General features: G+C 57.1%; 2 protein-coding genes across 2 annotated transcripts in view; one reads left to right on the top strand and one right to left on the bottom strand.

Annotated features, from left to right (window-relative positions):
• The window catches only part of LOC111144669 (cadherin related 23), a 354,437-nt gene that overhangs the window by 81,219 nt on the left and 255,503 nt on the right, over window positions 1-17,715 (bottom strand). The window contains exons 27-31 of the mRNA XM_022499070.1: window positions 16,596-16,744; window positions 7,912-7,972; window positions 7,005-7,153; window positions 2,206-2,341; window positions 267-655 (exon numbers count right to left, since the gene is read on the bottom strand). Coding sequence (XP_022354778.1) covers window positions 267-655; window positions 2,206-2,341; window positions 7,005-7,153; window positions 7,912-7,972; window positions 16,596-16,744 — 884 coding nt within the window. The remainder of the gene's footprint in view (window positions 1-266; window positions 656-2,205; window positions 2,342-7,004; window positions 7,154-7,911; window positions 7,973-16,595; window positions 16,745-17,715) is intronic.
• LOC111144671 (chromosome unknown C10orf105 homolog) lies at window positions 13,111-13,906 on the top strand. Its single transcript, XM_022499072.1, has 2 exons — window positions 13,111-13,486; window positions 13,799-13,906. The coding sequence occupies exon 1, from the start codon at window positions 13,111-13,113 to the stop codon at window positions 13,480-13,482; it is 372 nt and encodes a 123-aa protein (XP_022354780.1). The 3' UTR covers window positions 13,483-13,486; window positions 13,799-13,906.

Below are 17,715 nucleotides of genomic sequence, written 5' to 3'. Positions count from 1 at the left end.
CCTGGCCCTAGGGAGAGCCCTTGCTGCGCCTGCTCTCAGCCCCCCTCACCGTGATGGCATCTATCTGGAAGAGGGCTTTGGCCTGGGCGCTGGTATAGGCGTCGAAGTGGTAAGTGATCTGGTTGAGGTTGTCGATGGAGTAGGCCTGGACCCGCACGATCTCAGTGCCCAGGGCCAGGTTCTCCAAGATGGCCGCCTCGTAGGAGGCGTTGGAGAACCTGGCCCTAGGGAGAGCCCTTGCTGCGCCTGCTCTCAGCCCCCCTCACCGTGATGGCATCTATCTGGAAGAGGGCTTTGGCCTGGGCGCTGGTATAGGCGTCGAAGTGGTAAGTGATCTGGTTGAGGTTGTCGATGGAGTAGGCCTGGACCCGCACGATCTCAGTGCCCAGGGCCAGGTTCTCCAAGATGGCCGCCTCGTAGGAGGCGTTGGAGAACTGTACAGCCTCGTCCAGCTCGTTGAGGAGCGTGATGTAGACACTGCAGAAGCCCTGGTTGAAGGGGGGGGCCTGGTCGGTGGCAGACACATTCATCAGGTAGCTGGTTTTGGTCTCATAGTCCAAGTAATCCACGGTGATGATGAGCCCTGTGCTCTCGTCAATCTCGAACTTGCCCTCGGCCCCGGACAGGATGTGGTAATTCACCAGGCCGCCATCCCCTGCAGGAAGACACAAGAGTGTGCAGTCCCAGATCGGGGTGGGATGGCCCTGCGGCTTCCCAGGCTGCTCATGGCACAGCTGCTATTGGCCCTGGGGACCAGGTGAGCGGCCCTGGCTGGCCTGCCCAGTGTGTACTGTCTCCCCACTTCTGGGGGTTGGGTTGCCCCGAGAGAAGTGACAGAGGATGGGGCCAGGGTCTACGTGGACAGCAAGGCCCTACACACACAAACCCCTCTGGGGCTTGGCCTTGGCATGAGAGATGTGCTGGAGGGATTCTGTTCTGCTTCTGGAGCCTCAAATTCAAGCTCAAGTACCGACCCCTATCCCTGCTTTAGGTATTTGGACTAGTAGCAGTGGGGAAATCAGGGAGCTCTTGTAAGGGGAGCTCTCATCTAGAAAGTATTGGACAAGGGCAGCATCCTCAGAAGTGGCCATGACTCCATTTGGTCCCTCCAGCTGAAGGGTGCTAGCACCAGGGACACCTTCCCCCGTCCTCCCCACTCCTCCATTTCAAATCCCTCGGCCTTGGTATATTCTCCAACCAGGAGCTCAAGTTGGGATTCTTTAGCTGAGGTCCACAGACTTCCAGAGGAGTGGCCATAAAACCGCTCAGGAAATCCCAGACTTCCTTGAAATCATTTGCAGCACTCAGAATGGATATGCATTCTTCTAGGGACAAACACACAGCTCTCATGAATTTCTCAAAAGGACTCCTGACCCAGAAAAAGCCACGAACCATTGGTCAACAGTGACACATGTGGCCCAAATTGTATAAATGCGATCAATAAGGGATGGCAGATCTGAGAGTTTTCAGACCACTCCCCCCCCATCACCCCATCTTGTGCCCCAGCGGGGCTGGGGATGCTGAGAGGGGCAGACATGAGGGAGGGGCCGGAGCTGGGACACAGGGAGCAGCTCGGGGAACCTCTCCGGGGGGCAGTGGACCCCCAGGAAAGAGGTCCACTCCAGCTGCATCCCTGGCCTGGGGCAGAGGCCCAAATAGCCGGGCCCCATGAAGATGGCTGCCATGACCTGGCCACATTCTCCTTTGCTTTGCACTGCCAGCTGTGGCCGTCTGTCAGGCTTGGGGTCCTCGGTGAGGTCTGGGCTGCCCTTAGAGCACACCAGAACACTGCCCCTTGTGAAGCCTGCATGTGCCAGGCACTGAGCAAGGCCCACAGGACATGGAGCTGCTGCTGGCTAGAGAGGCAGGCCTTAGCCTGCTGTGTGACAAGTCCTTTGCCTGCTCCAGCCCTGCCCAGCCTCCAGCCAAAGGCTAGCCAGGAGCTACCAGCTCCTCCAGCGAGAAACCTAGACTTTCCAATCTCAGGGCCTCCCCTCTCTCCATCCAGAGACTGGGATAGCTCCCTAACTCCAGTCCTTCTAGGCCTGTGCTTCTGGGGCAGACGCCCCCAGCACTGTCCCCAGAGCCCCTCCCCAGCTTGGGACCTGCTGAATGGGGGAGCCTGCGGCACCCTGAGGATGACAGGCTCTGCAGGATTGGGAGGGACGAGCTGCAGAGGGTGACTCTGGGGAAAGCCGGACTCACCAGTGTCTCGATCCGTGGCTCGGACGACGATGACTGACGTGCCGACCCCTGCCGTCTCTCGAAGACCCAGGCGGCTGTACTGCTGCTGTGTGAACACAGGGGCCTCGTCGTTGACGTCCTCCACATACACGATCACCTGTCGGAGTCAGACCACGGGCGGAAGGTCAAGGTGGGGTGGAGACTGGAGAAGCCCAGGGCTGGCCCTTCTAGGCCTGCATGTGTGGTCACTGCTCTGCTGGGCCAGTGGGGAGCTCCCGATAGTCGGTCACCACACATCCCCACCTGGCACAGTACCAGGCACGGAGCAGGGGCTCGAACATCACTTGATCTTCCTCCTGGCATTGCTCCTAACCCTGTGGGAACCTGTGACTGATTAGTGACTCTTCTGGACCATCGAGTTGCTCAGCTAGGTAACAGTAACAGATCAGCCTTGTAAATCATGCTCTGGGCCACGTTCAGGGTTGGGAGGAAGACAAAATGAGCCAGGCTTCGCAAAAGTGCTTAAAAAGGCTGAAGGGACCCCATTTGAATAACAAAGTCTATCTGGGAACATAGACACAAAAATGTTCATTATGACTGGAGCAGAGAACGTCCGTACTCAGACCCCTCTAGATTATCGGGCACTTTCTCTGGGGCTTCTCTCTGCCAGCAGCCAGAGACCACCGTGGCTCTTGGTGGTGGAGGGTGGGGGTGGGGAGTGGGGGGGTGGTGGGGGAGACACACTCATACCACCCCACCCCACCCCACCCAGGCTGTTGGAACACACACACCCAGAGAGCTGGAAGTGCCTGGGAATTATGTCCCCTGGGGCAGCCCTTACCCGAGACTGATGGGTGTGGACTCCATACTCTGCTTCCTCAGCCCTGACTGGCTAGTGGCAGTGATTCTCTCCAGGGCTCCCCATGGGGCTGAGTCAAAGTTCCCTGGCTGCCTTTCCTTCCCTGGTCTTGCACCCCTTCCAGCTTTTCCTGGGGACACTTCCTGCTTATCATCTTCCTATCAACTCTTGTCCCAGGATTTGTTTCTCAGGAGCCTGGCCAAGATAGCGGCTCTATCTGAATGGTGGGATTAGGCATCATTTCCATCACCACTTATTTGTGCTTTCTAATTGTTCTTTAAACAACACACAGGTCTTGCATAACAGAAGAAAAACGTCAGGGAGAGAGATCTGGGTCACAGCAATTTTTTTTTTTTTTTTGCTATAGCGCCTTCCCCTGCCCCTCACATACACACAGAAGCACAGGGAGGGTCTGGCCCAGGGACCAGGGTGGTAGGGGAAGGGAGGGTGTCGTAGAGTGTTGGTGCTTAAGGAGCCACAGGGAGGCTCAGGGCCCCTGGCTCTCCCAGATTGGGGGATGGAGGCTCAGGGAGGTGGAGGGACTTATCCAAGGCCTCATGGTAACTGAAGGGGCAGGAAAGAGAAGGGGGCCCTCCTGGTTCTCAGTCCACCAACCCCTACTCCTTTTGGCACTATGCTGGGGATGAGCTGGCCTCGGAACAGGAGACCACTCCTTCCAGCCTGACAGACCCAGGGTCAGCAGGAGCTTGCCAGCAGTGTGGAAGCGGCAAATAGAGCACAGGCGAGAGTGTGCAACACAGATTTCACACATGCTCACTGGCGCTCATGGCAGGGGCTGCAGCACAATCGACAACACGAATATTGGATTTCTGATCAATCACCGCCTTTGGGATCAGCCCTGGCTCCTCTCCTGGGCTTAGCTGGGAATTTGCTGGAGAAGTGAGGGGCCTTCTGTAGCGGAACGGGCGGCCTGACCGGTGGAGAACGTTAGCAGTGGTGGTGGTGGGGTGTGTTACAGAGTTAGGGGGAGGGGAGGCATATAGGAATAAAGGTTTCTCTATCTTCCTGGCTCTTGGGGTCCCTTGCAGCCCTGTTGCATCATCACATTTTCATGTCCAGACATCTAGAACCCACTATGCAAATTAAAGTGCCCACCCCAGAGCACAGCTGTTCACAAACCGGAACTTTCTAAGTTTGGCTTCACCAAGAACTTGGCTGGGAAGATCCTGGGTGGGGTGGGTGTGGGGGAATTTGCGTGGATGAATTTCGGGAACTCACTTGCTGTAAACAGAAACTAACCATCCATCTTTCAAAACCCTGAGCCTTCCCCTTCCTGAGTCTGCTTGTCCAACTGGCCTTTACTCCAGGGATCGTGGGGGCACAAAGAGGGCCGATGGGCCAGGACGATAAGGGGCGTGTGTGGCACGGAGCCTGGGTGTGGCCCGTGCTCCATAGGACTGGCTCCATGCCACTGTCCTCTTGTCGGTTTCAGCCTTGTTTTTAGCAGCAGAGACAGGAGGCATAATGGTGGGTGGTTTGCAAACCTGAGAGACACAGATGTACAGGAAACGCACAGGTCTGCCAAGTTCTTAAAAGTGGGAGGGCTTAGCTACAGAGCTCCGGGGCCACGCTGGAGAAGCAGCCCCGCTATCTGTGTCGTGCTGTGCCCTCCGGCGGAGTCAGGGCAGGAGACGTGAGTTCGTGTAAGTGCATGCTTGCACAGTGCAGGTGAGGCCCCCGTCTCTAGGACGGCCTTTCACTCCATGCTCCTGGGTGCTGTCTGCACTGTCCCTGGTCTCAAAAGCAGGAACTGGAGAATGTGGTTGGTCCCCAGAAGCCATCTCCGCTGGGCAAATGAATCTGGGGCAAAGCTGGAGGCCCCATTCTGTCCTCAGGGAAGTCCCCAGGTTTCATGGGGGCTCAGAGGGGCGGGGGCTCTGTCTGACAAAGGCTATCCTACCTCTGCCCTAGGTGCTTGCTCCTATATTCCCACCTTAAAATGACTCGGGTGTTAGGCAGCAGACTCCGGACCCTGAAGGGCCTGTATGTGAGGTCACAGAGTGTAGGGACTGAGAGAGCAGCCCAGCGTGGACTGCTGGGGTGTGAAGCCACCTCTACCCTTACTGCTATGCGATCCTAAACACAGTGGCCAATCCCTCTCTGCCTCAGTCTTCTCCTCTATACAATGGGTATGATAACAGTGCCTACCTCGTGGGGCTGTTATGAGGGTTAAATGAGTTCAAGGGCATAAAGCATATGGTTAGGTACCACTTGAGGATTTACTATTCCTCAGGGTTTGTGGGGAAAGGAACAAAGGAGGGTAGGCAAGCAGGTGTGCTTCTGGGTGTCCCATCCCCCCACTGACCGGCCCAGCCTGGCTTTGAGCTGTTTTATGCTATATCCTGGCCCACTGTATACCATTTTGTTTCAAAAGGTCTGTGGTTAGGGGCGCCTGGCTGGCTCAGTGGGTGGAGCATGGGGCTCTTGGTCTCGGGGTTTTGAGTTCGAGCCCCATGGTGGGGGGAGATTACTTAAAAATATTAAAAAAAAAAAGTTTGCAGTCACAATGTCAAGGCTGACAGGAGTAGCTCTGGAGAGAGTTGCCCACCTGCTCCTGGGAGGGTGCAGAGCGAGGGGGCTATAGGGAGGGCTGTGGTTAGGAAGCTTCAAGTCCAGGTAGCCAACCCAAGCTACGCTGACGTCAGTCCCCCTGTGGCCTGAAGTGGGCCCCACAAAGAGCCCCCTCTGATGTGCGTGCCCTCATCAGCGTGTGCGTGAGCAATTCACAGCCCTCCAGGGGAATGGGACTGTGTGCAGTTGCTCCAGTGCACATTCAGGTAACTGAGTGTGACCCCCCCGTCGCCGTGCCCCAGCATCATCCGGAGCAGCCCCAAGGTGGAAACTTGACCCCAGGGATCGGACCCCCTCAGCCATTCCCACCCGGGGAAAAGTTCACTCGGAGGGCTAGCTCTAAGGACCCAGACTGCTTTTTCCATCTCCCCCTGGACCAAAGCTGAGGGGGCACCCCCAGCAGGAGATGGGCCAAGGCTGAGTCACCCACTCCCCAGCACCCCCGGCATGACGGTGACCCCGGAGGGCTGCTGTTCATTGTTTCCAGCCAGGGGAAAGAGTGTGGTGGAGATGGGGCTGATAAGCAGCTCAGTGTGCTCCACTCAGTCCTGGGGAAAAGTCCCTGCTCGCTCCCCACCCCGGCTTTTCCCATCTTCCTCCTACTCTTCACCTCTGGGGTCTGACTCATTTTCCACCAGGTTCTGGGGCAGGGGCTGGGAGCTGCTGAGTGTGCGGTGGGGGGAGGGTGGGGTGACCTCGAGGGGTCGTCTCATTTCCCTCAGCCATGTCCCTGCCACTGGGCACAAGAGTGCCTCAACCAGCCCAGCCAGGAGGAGGATCTGTGTGTCTGTTTCCACCCCTTCAGGAAGACGAGGGTTTAATTTGATTTCAGCCACACGGGGCAGGGGCTCACTGTGAGTGAGGTGGGCAGGAAAGGACACATTTGACAGGGCAGCTGGGGGTGGTAACTAGAATATTTGGGGGACACTTTCAATGGAGAGTGCACTGAACCTGGAGTTGGAGGACCGGGTTCAAGTCCTGGTTCTATCACCCAGGACCCCTCCACACCTCAGCTCCCTCACGTGTAAGATCAAGTTGGCAATGTCTCTAATCTCCAAGGTCATATTTGCGAGATTTCCTTCTGAATTGTGTGGGCAGGGGGGTTAGTAATGTGAAGATACCTCCTTCATCCCTGAGGAGAGACATCAGTATCACTGACCCCCTTCCACACCTGGAGAAACTGAGTCTCGGAGCAAAACGACACTTCTGGGATCCCAGGCTGGGCTTTGGCATCCCCTCCCGCAACTGTAGCCCCAGGTCATTCAGCACCTAAATCCGTGGTGGCCTGCCCCCACCGGGGCTTGGCTGGTGCCCTTTCTGGGCCGGTTGTGGTCTCGGCCCACCGCACCCCGCCTCCCGGCATCTTTACCCTAACGGAGCTCCGCATGGGGCCCAGGTCGTGGTTGTAAGCCTCCACTATGAGCACGTGGGATGAGTTGCGCTCTCGGTCCAGGGCCCGGGGCCCTCGCATCAGGAGCCCATTGCTGATGTGGATCCGGAAGTTGTTGCCATGGTTACCTGTGTGGAGGGACAGAGGAGATGCATGGGCTCCAGCCTTGGAGCAAGACATGGGATGCTCGTGGCATAGGGTTTGGGGGGGCAGGGGAAGTGGGGGACCCGACCCCCAGAAGGCTGACCCTGCCCAGAGGTCTTGGGAGCCTGGCCGAGGCCCACGATGGCAAGAAGTCGTCTGCCTCACACTACCATGGCCTGGAAGGATTTGAGGGAGAGGGCGGGAGCCTGCCTTGTACCCTCCTTATGGGAAGGCTGGGGGTCCCTTGATACTCCCATACTCAGACATGTCAGTAGATTCAATATTTCAGAAGGATCTGGGGCACTACAAAAAGAGGAACTAAAACCAAATTCTTTGTGGGTGGTTGAACTGATGGTTTTGTGTACATCTTTGGGCTAGTCCAATACCCACTGTGTCATCTTGGGGTATCGGCACTGATTTTCCTTTGGGGATCCACCCCCTTCTACTCTCAGTCCAGATGCTTTCTGTGAGGTGCTCTTACCCTGATTTCCAGAGTGGGCAGGTCAGCAGATTTTAGTCTCTGGCCAATAGTAATTAGTTCAGGGATGGTCCCATGCTATATGTTGGGCCAATGACCATCTCCGGGGGGTTCGCTGCTGGGGGCTGCCCTATCCCAAGGCCCCCTCGGTCAGGGTGATATCCCTTGGCTTTGCTTCCTAGACTCCTGGCAGCCCAGAGAAGCCCAGAGAAGCTCCCTTGGCTTTGCTTCCTAGACTCCTGGAAGCCCAGAGAAGCCCATCACCTTGAAGGATGCGGTACCATACACGTCCAAACTCGCCCTCATCCGCGTCTGTGGCTTTCAGCTGAGGGAGAAAGAAACACGTAGTCACTCCTAGAATTCCACCCCACAAGAAGAGAAGATCGTGTATGAAGCCCCTCTCCTGCCCTCTACACCACCCCCAGCCCATACGGGCCAACCCATGGTTTCCCACAGAAGCTGGGGTTATGAGAGAAGGACACGTCTGTCCGCCTCCTCGCCATGAAGACACCTGTTGACGGCTCTCTGCTGCCTTGTATGGCAGGGGACCTGCCAGCTCTGCTCTTTGATCCTCCATGAGGGTCTTGGGGAGAATGGGGGAAGAAGGTGGATAATGGATGGCACGGTAGCTCTCCAGATCTAGACTTCACGAGGTCAGCCCATAGGAACCCGCTTCCCTCCTTCAGCCTTTTGAGATCCCAGGAGCCTTGTCCCAGCGGGATGGGGGTGGTGGCAGGAGGCTGGATTGTGGGGCTGCTTCTTGCCCACACTTTCTAGATCTGAAGCCATTCCCACCATACTGAGTCCCAGCTGGGCACTGTGTCCTGTGACAGCCACTTTGTAGAAACCCAGAAATCCCACCTCCTACCAGGTGGCTCCGTCTTCAAGCACCTACACATTTGCTCCGGTCTAGTTTCAGACCCCACCCCGCCCCCCTTGGTTGGCAGTGCCTCAGGCTCCTGCGTGGTCTCTGGTGGAACCCGGGGGTGTGCTGTTCTCACTGAGAGATACTTCGTGGTGTTTATCCCTTTTCGCAAGGAGTCCAGACTCGAGGCTGCGGGCAGAGTCACGGCCGGCCCCGAGGCGAGTCCTGTCCAACCAAGAACTGAACACCTACTCTACCCTGAAGTGAGAAGAGAGATTGCTCCCCTGGAAGGCGAGGCAGGGAGAGGCTTCACTCCGTGTGGCTGGGAGGACCCGGGCCTCGGAACGTAGTCTTGATTGGTGGTGAATTACTTTGTGATACCCTAGACCTCTCCCTTCTTCCAGGTCTTCCCTCCTCTCTCCACCTTTCCCCGCAACCCTGTGGTGTGCACTGGGGCCGTCATGTTCTTATGGACCATGGCCAGTGGTGACTGTTCTGGGAGAAGGTACCTGATCCAGACTGGGTCCATCTCATCCTTCGCTGGGACTTTGGACCTCGGGCCCAGAAAAAAAGCAAGTCCGTCTTCTTACTGGTAAGAACTGAGAGGACATGAGCTCCCCTTCCACCACTCCCTCCTCACCAGCTCTGCCCAAACCACACCGATCTCCTTTTGTATCTTGAATGCCAAGTGTGTGCTGTTTCTTCCACCGGCCAGCCCTCCCTCCAGATACTTGTGTGCTCACTCCCTCACATTCTCCGGGTTTCTGTTCAAATATCATCTCATCCGGCCTTCTCTGAGCAATGTATGTGGAACTGCATTCCCCACTCCAATACCTAGGCTGTCCCCACCCCTGTCAACTGCTGACCTACCACATCTAAGCTTACTTTCTACATTCCCAGAGAGGAGGGGCCCTTGTCCACTGTTACCTCCCCAGGGGGATGCTCTGGCTTCCGGGAAGAAAGGCGGCTGGGGCGGGGGGCATGCGTGTGTATGTGTGTGGGGGGTGTGTGGGGGGTGAAGGTTGTGGGGAGGGCTGGAGAGCCACCACCTGGAGGGGCTCCAAGGGCCCACCAGAACTATAAGGAGCAAGCCATGCTGTCCCTCAATCCTGTACCTTCTGCCCCAAGAGCTCTTGGACCTTTGAAAATGTCTCTGATCCCGCACTTCTGTAGCCAGACACCTTCAAAGGGCAGGTAGTTTTCTGGGAAGCTGAGGGGTAAGCCTGGACGGTGAGGGGCCCAGGGACACAGGAGGGGAGGAGGAGCACGGGAGCTGTCGGGGCCTATCCCTCTGCTGCTGGGCTGTAGCCCCTCTCCCCTCTCCCTGGTAACCCAGAGGCTGGAGGCCGGCAGGCACTGAATAGCAAGCTGCTGGCTGCCGACCATACCATTCAGACGCCCAGTGGGGGAAGGTGAGAGCCGCTGCGAGGCTGTGAGCCCCTCCCCGTAGCTCCCCAGTGCCTCTACCCCGGGCCCCTGCAAGGGCTCCAAGGAGACAGGCTGGAGTGAGGCCCTGGGAGGGCTTGGGAGCAACCGGCTCCTCTGTAAGGCTCCCCTCTCCCTCTGCCTGGCCCAGTTGCCATCCCTACCCTCTTGGCTGTCCCCTCCCCCAAGGCAGGGCCCAAATTCTTCCAGACAAAGCCAGGGCTAGCTGGAGAGTGAGTGAAGACGGCCCACTCTGCCCAGCCTGGCTGACTGAGGGGCACAGGGCACCGCAGAGTCCAGGGCAGGCGAGGGTCACGGTTGGCACCTGCTGCTCCTTGGCCCTCCTGTGGACAGTTAAGACGACCTTTCGACCCAGTGGGACGGCTGAGCGCTGGCTCTAAGGTCAGTGCTCGGGGACTGCAGGAAAAGGCTTGGTGAAGAAAGTGGGGCCAGGCGCTTGCTGGGGTACTCTGGGGAGGATATGAGGGTACGCTCAGACCTGGGGAATCCCTCTGCTTTTGTAGAAAGTGGAAACAGGGCCCAGGGCAGGATAGTGACTAACCCAAGGCCACATAGCAAGATGTGTTTTGAGGTTAGTCCCTGTGCTGCAGTCAGCACTGCTCTACAGAGTTCTGAGGGAAGAAAGAAGGTTCTAGAATGAACTTGCAGTGATATGTCCAGGGCAGGGCCTGCCAGTGTGCCTTTGGCCTGTGAGCTGGGGGAAGCTTTAACTGCCCTCAAGACTATTCCTAGCCTTGGTCTGGTGGAGGCCTCTTTTCTCTGCAAGCAGCTGGCCCTTGGTGGATCAGAGGGCCTGTAAAGGGGCTGACAGCTGGTTTTGCCACGGGTTCCAGGGAGGGTGGCTTGATATTTTCAAGCACTTTAGAATCTCTTCCTTCTAAGAAAACTACTAAAATGTTAATTACAGCCTCATTTATCTTTTTGTTCAAGTGCTTCCCTGGGGACTGAAGTTTGGACCAGCTTTGCTAGCCCAACAGGATCTCCCGATCCATGCGGGGGCCTTACAGTCATATCAGGACTAATGGGATTGAGACCTCCCCCACTTCTGATTGCCCTTTTCTCCCTCCCAGCCAAATACTGCCCTGGGCGGCAGGAAAGAGGGCCAGTTTTCTCCCTGTGGGAGATGGTGTGGGCACATCCCATCCCTTCTCCATGCTCATATGCAAGGGCGGGCCAAACCCCACAGAGCTGCCCAGCCAGAGTGCTTTCCAGGCCCGATGCCTGAAAGGCAGAGGCTGTGGGCAGCTAGACGGGCATCAAAATTTCCAGCTTGGAGTTGGGAGGGGTCATGTTCTGTCCGGAAAGGCTGGACGGAGTGATGGCAGGGAATGGGTGGGAGGTGGGGATGCCCTGATTGCCCTCAGGTGGTTGGGCACAGGGCAAGGCTGTAGGCAGGAAGGAGGCTGAGCGCAGGGAGCTGGGAGTGAGGTCCTGCCGCTGCTGGTGAGTGCCTGGGGTGGGGATGGGTGCTCCAGAGGGTGGGGGCTGGGTGTCCCCTCTATGCTCCCTACTGCCTGCCAACATGCACGCCTCAGCCCACCTACAGAGCTTTGATGTGACTCCACTGAGCCATGCTAGAAACTCAACTGTAAGTTTATTCTAGGCTGCGAGCTGGAGGAGGAGGAGGGCAACTTGCTATACCTCATCTTTTTTTATTAAGACCCTCTTGGGGACTTTTCTGTCTTGTGTTTGTAGAAATCAAAGATCACCCATGCTGGCCTATGAGCTGGAGGTAGCCTGGGGGGGGGGGTTCAAGTTTGTTTACTTTGTAGCATATCCCCCCTCCCCAACCAGTCTCTGGCTTTAACCAAATTTGAAACAGTTGTCAACATTTAAACGTCAGGAACATCTGCCTGAAAAAATCCGGGCAATTTCTGGCTTCTCTTGGGAAACAGGAAGGGCTGACCAACCACACTGGGCCGGTGTTCCATCAGCCTGGCCAAGGCACCCCCACCTCCCTGAGGGTCCTCTCTGTGTAGACCTGCCACTGCCCGCTGTGGCCACATGTTACCTGCTGGCCAGGCCCTGTAAGTATTTTCATCTGCAACTCCAGATATGTTTAACCAGAAGCTCAGCCTGATTTTCCATCTCCAAAGATCCTCTGGTGAGCTCCCTTTAGTGGGCTGGTCATGAGTGAGAGCAGGTAACTGGTGTCTGGGTGGGGAGGGGTGTGTTTTGAGCCCCACCTCGTGAACCCTGTGGCTCTCTTTGTCAATTATTTCTCACCTGTTCTAGGAGCGGCTCGTGATCCCAGAGGACTGGGGAGCCATAGGGCCAGGAGTCAGGAAACCTGCTTCTGGCCTTTGCTCAGCCATGGCTCACAGTGTGGGACTGGGGTTGGCCTTCCCTCGTTGGGGTCTTAGATTCCTTACTTGTCATGGGAGCAGGCTGGGCTGCATTGGGAAGCACCAACAGGAATGCCCATGGGAACGGGCAGATGGAATATGGTGTGTAGTGGGCCTGTCAGGGAGTATGGTGATCTGGGGGCCAATCACCTGTCTGAAGGGGATAACTGCTGCTCGGCCTTGCTACTGGGTGCCAGGCACCAACCGGCCCTGTGTTGCCACTGTTGAAATTCTGGGATTTCCAGAGAAGCCAGATATCAAGATATTTATGTGAAATCTCTTGGGTTTTGGTCTGTGACTTTTAAAATAGTCACAATTAATTGAAATTTATAAAAACACTAGACCCAAGGACCCAATGAAACACACCTGTGGGCCCCCAGTTCGCAGCCCGGGTGTTAGAGGATTGTCAGGGTCCTTGCCAGCTGCATCAGCCTAGAACTGATGACTCGTTCCGGGTCAGGGAGCAACCTACTGATGGAGCTGGCCGGACGTCCCCAGGTTTTTAGGTACAAGAATTGATTTTGCAATGCCAAGAGGCATTACCCTCCTGTCTCCTCTGGGGCAGGTGGGCAAGGGATATAGCAGAAAGAGGACCTGAGTTCAGGCCCAGCTTCATCACTTCCTGCTGTGTGACCTGAGACTTGTCAGCCTCTCTGGTCCTCCCCGTTCTAACCTGTAATATGGCCACGATGCCGTCTGCAGCTAGGTTAGCAGCCCCCAGCCCCCATCAATGTTCCCTTCCCTTGCCAGCCCCTGGGTTCAGCTGACTTGCCTCTGAGCTCCTGTCCCCTTCCTGTTGCAGGAGCCATGAGCACACAGGGTCCCAGCCCCCTGGCCTTCCTCACAGCTCCTGTCACTCCGGGCAGCAGCACAGAGGCAGCAGACTCCCTCCCCATGCTCATCGCCCTCGCCTGCATCTTCCTCCTGCTGGCCAGCTGTTTGCTGTTCATGACCCTCTGCAAACCGGCAGCGCTGGACCCGATGCAGCGCCGGGCTCGGGAGTGCATGCCCCACCACCCTGGGAGTCCCAGCGAGCCCCAGCTCCGGCTCTGGAAGCGCCTGGGCTCTCTGCGCCGCTCCCTGCACAGCTTCCGCAGGGGCAGGCCCGCTCCCCGACGCCCCCTGCCGGGTTGCAATGACAGCCGGGACTGTGACTGCGCGGAATCCACCAAAATGTGACCAGGTGGGTGGCCCTGCCCTCCAGGACCCACCCGGAATCCACCCTCGGACCCTCCTGTCTTGGACAGAGCCTGGAATCAGGGGCTGCAGAGGACATGGGACACACATTCAGCCCCAGTGGTCCCCTGTGTCCCTGGGCCCATGGCCTTTCCCAGAGATAGCCCTAGGAGGAATACAGGCTTCTCTACAGACCCTCCAGCTACTGCCTGCTGAAAGACCGCTAGGCTGATTGGGGGGCCAGAGGGTATAGCCTGTGGCCCCCGGTACCCTCCCCTCTGGCTCCCAGACACCAACAGAAGTCCTGCTCACCCTCCAGGTGCCAAAGCCAAGTGTGGATTCCAATGGGAGTTGCTAAATGGCCAAGTGTTCCCTCCAGGCAAGCAAAATACTCAGCCCACATGGGGGGCAAGGTACTGTTTTTCTCTCTGCGCCAACTCAGTGCCCTAGGCAAGATGAAAGCCTGGGGTTTCTCTCCTTGGAATTCCTGGGCCCTACCAGCATTCACCTGAAATCCCCGGGAGCTGCCAGCACCCTTGTGGTGGGTGAGATCCCTGGTGCCTGCTGGGAGGAGAGCAAGCAGAAGGCTCTCAACAATACCCAGCTGGTCACCGTCTTGGCAGCCATCTTGGTGGCCCCACCCACCTTGCAGGTGCTGACGTTACCATGGACCAGGAAGGGGCTGAGAATGGGTTAAGGAGCTCCTTGAGAGGCCAGGACCTGTACTATCAGAGTGGTGGGAGGCAATGTCAGAAGCTAGAAGTGATGCCAGCTGGGCTCTGAGAACATGTCATAGCGCTCCTGCCTCACCCGGGGGCGGAGGCATCCTCCCTTTGGGGTAGGAGGGTCCAGACCTCTCCAGGACAGCACTTCAGGTCTGGAGTACACTAGGTCTGCTCTCTTTGAGTTTTTGGGAATTGCGTCATTGACTGGCTACCTGTCAAAGCAAAATCACTCTGGAGTCTCAGCATTCCAAAACCCCAAATTCTCCCCACGGGGCCGTGCCTGGACACTCTGACTCCCAGATTTGGAGAATGGACAGAGGGGTTCTGAGTAGCCTACCTCCTGCTCCAGAGAGTCAGCTGGCCAGGGCCACCTGGTGTCCCACCATGGGCTGCCCCAACTCCCGCCTGCTGTGTGTGACTCACGGTGCAGTCAGCTGGGTCTTCTTCAAGATTGAGCTCCAGTTTTGCCCCTTGCTCCCAGTGGTTCCAGCTCTAGAACCATCCCTGGTTTCCAACTGCTGGCTAGAGAAAGCCAGAGCTCCCTAGTCTGATGTTCAGTGCCTTCTGGGAGCTGGCTCTGAACTATCTTTCCAACCTCACCTTGACCCAAGACTCCAGACGATCTGAACAACCTGCCCTCCCCAGGCTGTGGCTTACGCTACACAAGGCACCCCCTCTGTGAGGCCATCTTTGCTCTCCAGCCAAAAGCCACCTCCTGCCTGGAACCCTTCCCATCTCTCAGAGGGACAGCAGGTATCGCTTCTACTCAACAGTGTGGGCGACCCAGGTCTACGTCTCCTCCTTCCTAGGTCCTGGGAGTTTGCAGAGTGGGACCACCTCCAACCTCTCACATCACCAGCTCCAGGCACAGAAGTATGAAAAACGTCTCTATTTCCTGAGTGAAGGGTGGCCCAGTTGGGTGTGTCCCCACCCTCAAAGCTTAAGGAGTCTTGCGGGGGGAATCTTTATCCCTCACATGCCCCTAAACAGAAGCTCCGTCTCCAAGCACCCTGGTGAGGCCCACTGTACCTTCACAAAGAGTGAGGCTGCCTCGGCCAGAAACTTCCAGGGCCTTGAAGTCACTAATGCCTGATTTTTCCCTTAGACACGGGGATAATGGGGGCTGCCCTGTCTCACTCCTGGGCTCTAGGATTTCAGGCTGTGTCGTGTTGTATAAATAGAAACTAATTCTTCAGGGTTAGAAACCGGGGCAGGCCTCGTTCCACGGGCGTTTGTTACCCTCTCCCCTTCCAGCTTGTTACCCTCATCCTGGTTCCCTTCCCAGAGCCTCCCTGACACACCCCAGAATGAACTGGGCCTAGAGTCACTGGCCCAGCACTAGGTGCTCTCTTCCTGGAGGCCGGTGGCGGGGGTGGCGTGGGGGGGGGCAAGGCTTCCCGGAGGGCCTGAAGGAATCTGAAAAGCTGGGGATGGACAGGGGGCTCTCACAGCACTGGCCACACACCCCGGCATGTCCCCACTTTGGTCCCGGGAGATTGTTGGTGAATGGGGCAGGTGAGAGGCTAGAGGAGCAGCTGAGCCCCAGAGGAAGAGAACCTCCCGGCTCCTCCTTCTGGAACAGTCCTCCAGCCTCTGGCAAATCCCTGGAGCTTCCTGGATTCTCTGGGCCTCTGGAAGTCAGCGCCCCGCTCCCAGCCCATTTCCTGCCAGGCCCCTGGCCCTGACACAGCGAGCTGGACACACTTCCAGCCCCTCCCGATGCTGGGAGCCTGCCCCCGCAGACAGGCCCAGATTTGCTGTGTTTGGCTCAGCCTCTGCCTCCACAGCTGGTGAAGAGGGTGACTCAGGCCTGCACCCCCCCCGCCCCAAGCAACAGAGGCCTCCAGGGCAAGCTGGGGGAGGGCACCTGAGCCCCATTCTCTGATCCTCCCCTTTCTCCCTCAGAGCCTCAGAGCTGTTACTCTAGCTCCCTGGGCAAAGGAGCTTTTTCTTCTAAAGATGTGCTTGTTTACTTCCCGAGAAGGGAGCTTTGGCCAAGGGCCCCATGAAAGCCTCTCTGTTCTGGGCCTAGCTGGGCCCTGGCTGTTTCCCCTCACCTCCTTGCTGGGAAAATGTGACTGACAGCTCCATCCCCTTGCTTTTCTGAAAGGCCCTCTGGGTGGCATGGGGGAAGAGGAGGGGGCTTGGGGAAAAGGAAGGAGGCAAGGCCTTCCTCCTGTTTTGCGGGGAGCCAGGGTACTGTCGTAAGCCACAGAAACTAAAAGCCTGGTCTCCCCGAGAGGGAGGAGGGCGCCTGGCTACTTCCGGGGCAGCCTCTGGACCCTCCCGTTTCCATCCCTTCACGTGGCAGGGCCACAATGCCACGAGCATTTGTGCAGCCCAGTGTGCCCCCAGTCTACCAGCTGCCCCCAGGGGGCCACGGCCACCTGCCTGCATGATGCTGTGTCCCTCAGGGATGTCCTCCGGGACGCTGGTCTCGTAGCTGCTCTGCAGAAAGATGGGCCGGTTGTCATTCACGTCCAGGATGGTGACGAACACGGTGGCCGTCCCCGTGCGCCGCTTACCTACGGGGCCATTGTCTGTGGGAGTAGAAGGCGGATGGGTTGTTAGCAGCTGCCTGATGGGCAAACTCCCTGGGCATGTGTCCCGTGCATCCCACCCGCTCTGGCCTTTGTAAGGGGCGGCTCTTTCCTTTTTATAAATAGAGGATAAGACTAATGATGCCTAACCTCTCCCAGGCGCTATTCTAGCTCATTCCATCCCTGTAAGAAGCGTGGGAAGTAGACGCTGTTACTATCAGTCCCATTTTACAGAGGAGGGAACTGAGGCACAAAGGGGTTCCATGGCGGCCCCTAGAAAAGAGACCCATGTCAGGTCCCGGGCCACTTGTGAGTGCAAACTCATCAGGAAAAACTGTCTTTGAGGATGCAAGGAAGTTAAGAATCTAGAGCTGAGATATCCCGGACTGGCTGGGTGGGCCGCAGACCCAGTGACAAGGGTCCTCAAGGGAAAGAAGGCAGAGGGAGCTTTGATTTGGAGACAATGTCACATTAAATCAGAGGCATGGATTGGATTTTGCAGCCGCAAGCCCAGGAGGACTTAGAGCCACCAGAAGCTGGAGGAGTCAAGAAAGGGTTCCCTCCTAGAGCCTTGAGAGGGGGATGCAGCCCTGCCGACACCTTGATTTTGAACTTCTGGCCTCCAGAGCCTTGAGGAAATAGATCTCCTAAGCTACCCAGTTTATGGTAATTTGTTAGAGCAGCCCAAGGAGACAGGCACAGGTGTGGGGATCGCAGCCAATGGCTCTCAGGGGGCCAGGTGGGCAAGACCTGTGGGGGCACACACAGGAGGGCTCGCCTCGACGGGCAGCTCGGCTCTCTTCCAGTCCACCGTGGACAGGCCAAGGGTGGACCTAGTGACACGAGGTCTTCTGATTTCTCCAGAGAAACTGGACATCTGGGCTTCTGCATAAAATCTCCTGATTTTTAAATGTTCCTGACTAGCTGTCATTCTGTATGGAATAAGAGGTGGGTTAAACATGCCTATAGGA

The sequence above is a fragment of the Enhydra lutris genome, unplaced genomic scaffold, assembly GCF_002288905.1.
Source record: "Enhydra lutris kenyoni isolate GAN:26980312 unplaced genomic scaffold, ASM228890v2 scaffoldscaffold12, whole genome shotgun sequence".
NCBI classification, from domain to species: domain Eukaryota; kingdom Metazoa; phylum Chordata; class Mammalia; order Carnivora; family Mustelidae; genus Enhydra; species Enhydra lutris.
Note: the sequence above shows the minus strand (reverse complement) of the source record. Positions and strands in the feature narration are given on the sequence as shown.

Excerpts from the sequence above, each read along its gene's own strand:
- LOC111144671 (XM_022499072.1), top strand. The coding sequence starts at position 13,111 with ATGAGCACACAGGGTCCCAGCCCCCTGGCCTTCCTCACAGCTCCTGTC.